This window comes from Nannobrachium achirus (assembly GCF_963921795.1).
Source record: "Nannobrachium achirus genome assembly, chromosome: 20".
Taxonomy (NCBI): domain Eukaryota; kingdom Metazoa; phylum Chordata; class Actinopteri; order Myctophiformes; family Myctophidae; genus Nannobrachium; species Nannobrachium achirus.
The window spans coordinates 9,160,286-9,162,785 of record NC_137827.1 but is presented as its reverse complement, the minus strand read 5'-3'; the positions used below and the strand labels follow the sequence as shown (position 1 = coordinate 9,162,785).

At 46.0% G+C, this 2,500-nt stretch overlaps 1 protein-coding gene across 2 annotated transcripts in view; it reads right to left on the bottom strand.

Moving 5' to 3' along the window:
- The window catches only part of mipol1 (mirror-image polydactyly 1), a 102,467-nt gene that overhangs the window by 42,174 nt on the left and 57,793 nt on the right, over nucleotides 1–2,500 (bottom strand). For both annotated transcript variants that reach the window (XM_080750726.1, XM_080750727.1), the window contains exon 7: nucleotides 2,424–2,500. This exon is cut by the window's right edge and continues 11 nt beyond it. In XM_080750726.1, coding sequence (XP_080606852.1) covers nucleotides 2,424–2,500 — 77 coding nt within the window. The remainder of the gene's footprint in view (nucleotides 1–2,423) is intronic.

Below are 2,500 nucleotides of genomic sequence, written 5' to 3'. Positions count from 1 at the left end.
TTCAGTGCCTATGCCAACTCAGTGCAGAAGGAAACTGCACTGAGTGTACTGTACGGCCTGGGGCCAGTCCACTCAAGTATAATAGAGTTTTTAAATGTTTACATTTTATCTCTCCTTTCAAATTGGCCCCTGTAGCAGGGCCCCCACATACACACACATTGATACTGTAGCAGGGTCCCCACATACACACATATTGATACTGTAGCAGGGTCCCCACATACACACATATTGATACTGTAGTAGGGCCCCCACATACACACATATTGATACTGTAGCAGGGTCCCCACATACACACATATTGATACTGTAGCAGGGCCCCCACATACACACATATTGATACTGTAGCAGGACCCCCACATACACACATATTGATACAGTAGTAGGGCCCCCACATACACACATATTGATACAGTAGTAGGGCCCCCACATACACACATATTGATACTGTAGCAGGGCCCCCACATACACACATATTGATACTGTAGCAGGACCCCCACATACACACATATTGATACAGTAGTAGGGCCCCCACATACACACATATTGATACAGTAGTAGGGCCCCCACATACACACATATTCATACTGTAGCAGGGCCCCCCACATACACACACATTGATACTGTAGCAGGGCCCCCACATACACACACATTGATACTGTAGCAGGACCCCCACATACACACATATTGATACTGTAGTAGGGCCCCCACATACACACACATTGATACTGTAGCAGGGCCCCCACATACACACACATTGATACTGTAGTAGGGCCCCCACATACACACACATTGATACTGTAGCAGGACCCCCACATACACACATATTGATACTGTAGCAGGGCCCCCACATACACACACATTGATACTGTAGCAGGACCCCCACATACACACACATTGATACTGTAGCAGGACCCCCACATACACACACATTGATACTGTAGCAGGACCCCCACATACACACACATTGATACTGTAGCAGGACCCCCACATACACACACATTGATACTGTAGTAGGGCCCCCACATACACACACATTGATACTGTAGCAGGACCCCCACATACACACACATTGATACTGTAGCAGGGCCCCCACATACACACATATCAACTACCAAGATCAACAGACAACATAAACATCAACAAGCAACACAATGAGACACAGGGCAACAGCTCTAACTCAAATGGAACAGGGTTTCCCCAAATCATTTCCATAATGCCATTTTTTTTAAATCACTTATTTAACTTTTCAATAAAAAGTGAAATGTCAACATTAGAACTATGTTGCTTGTTTATAAACGGATGTGTGTATCAGGGCTTTTTCTGATCCAGCCCAGCATCAGGTCCCATCCAGTAGGCTTACCGTAGGGACAGTCTTTATCCTGGGGTCACAAGATATCTGAACTCTGATGCTGCACACACAGCTTGCGAGCTACAGTTCAAGCAGATACACTGGAGGATTCCAAAGCACACAAACCAGTATGGGGGCGATGTATGCATACTGTATGTCACATGTCTGCAACGCTAACGCGCCAAGCAGCGGACAAATATGCCGATCCATTCAAGAGACCCTTGTTCACTGTTGATCCTCTTGTTGTCAGGATCACTTGGTATGTGTTTGATTGTTTGTTTGTTTGTTTGTTTGCTTGCATCACCAAGGGGGGGGGGGGGGGACCATCAGGGGTCCTTGAGGTGGCTCCAGGGAGTCCCTAGCTAACTCACTGATGGCTAGGAACCAAATGGACCCCAGTGATGTTACTAGGTTTTCAATGTAATGGGTCCCGGGACCCACAGGTGGTCATTCAAATGGGTCCCAGAAAAGTTTTATGAGTCCTCAATACAATGTTTTCGAGCGCTGTGAGCTTGTAGATCGGCTATTTTCAAAATGTTTGCCTATTTCTTATATTTGTTTTACAATTTGGCTAATGTTTGAACTTAGAACTACTAAAACTACTAAAACATGTGCCCCTAATGAATTCGGGCGCGCAAAATGGCGTCGGACGTCGGTGGAATCAAAACATTGACGTTTCTATCGCCTGTTTAAGACTTTCTACGTGGATTTTATTTGTGTTAACGTAGGGTAAAGTAGGATGCTTTCACCCATGAACAATGGTGGTGTCTGTGGAATTTTAAAATGTTTTTATTTTCCCGCGACCCAGTAAATTATTTTAACATGGACTCCAATGGAGGCGCATTCCCGGGACCCCAGGAAACATGACATGAATGAGTCCCTGGGCGACTTGAATGAGTTTTTGATGCGGGATGCGCACGTAATGACATCACTGGGACCCATACAGGTCTGTACCTCTGACAGTGAACTAGAACCAAACGGACCGATTGTGTGTGTGTGTGTGTGTGTGTGTGTGTGTGTGTGTGTGTGTGTGTGTGTGTGTGTGTGTGTGTGTGTGTGTGTGTGTGTGTACAACCTGCTGTGTGGTTCCAGTCAGGTTGGATTTGAACCTCCAGTCTTCTGTTCTCCAGTTCTCTCTGCTGCTGCACACAC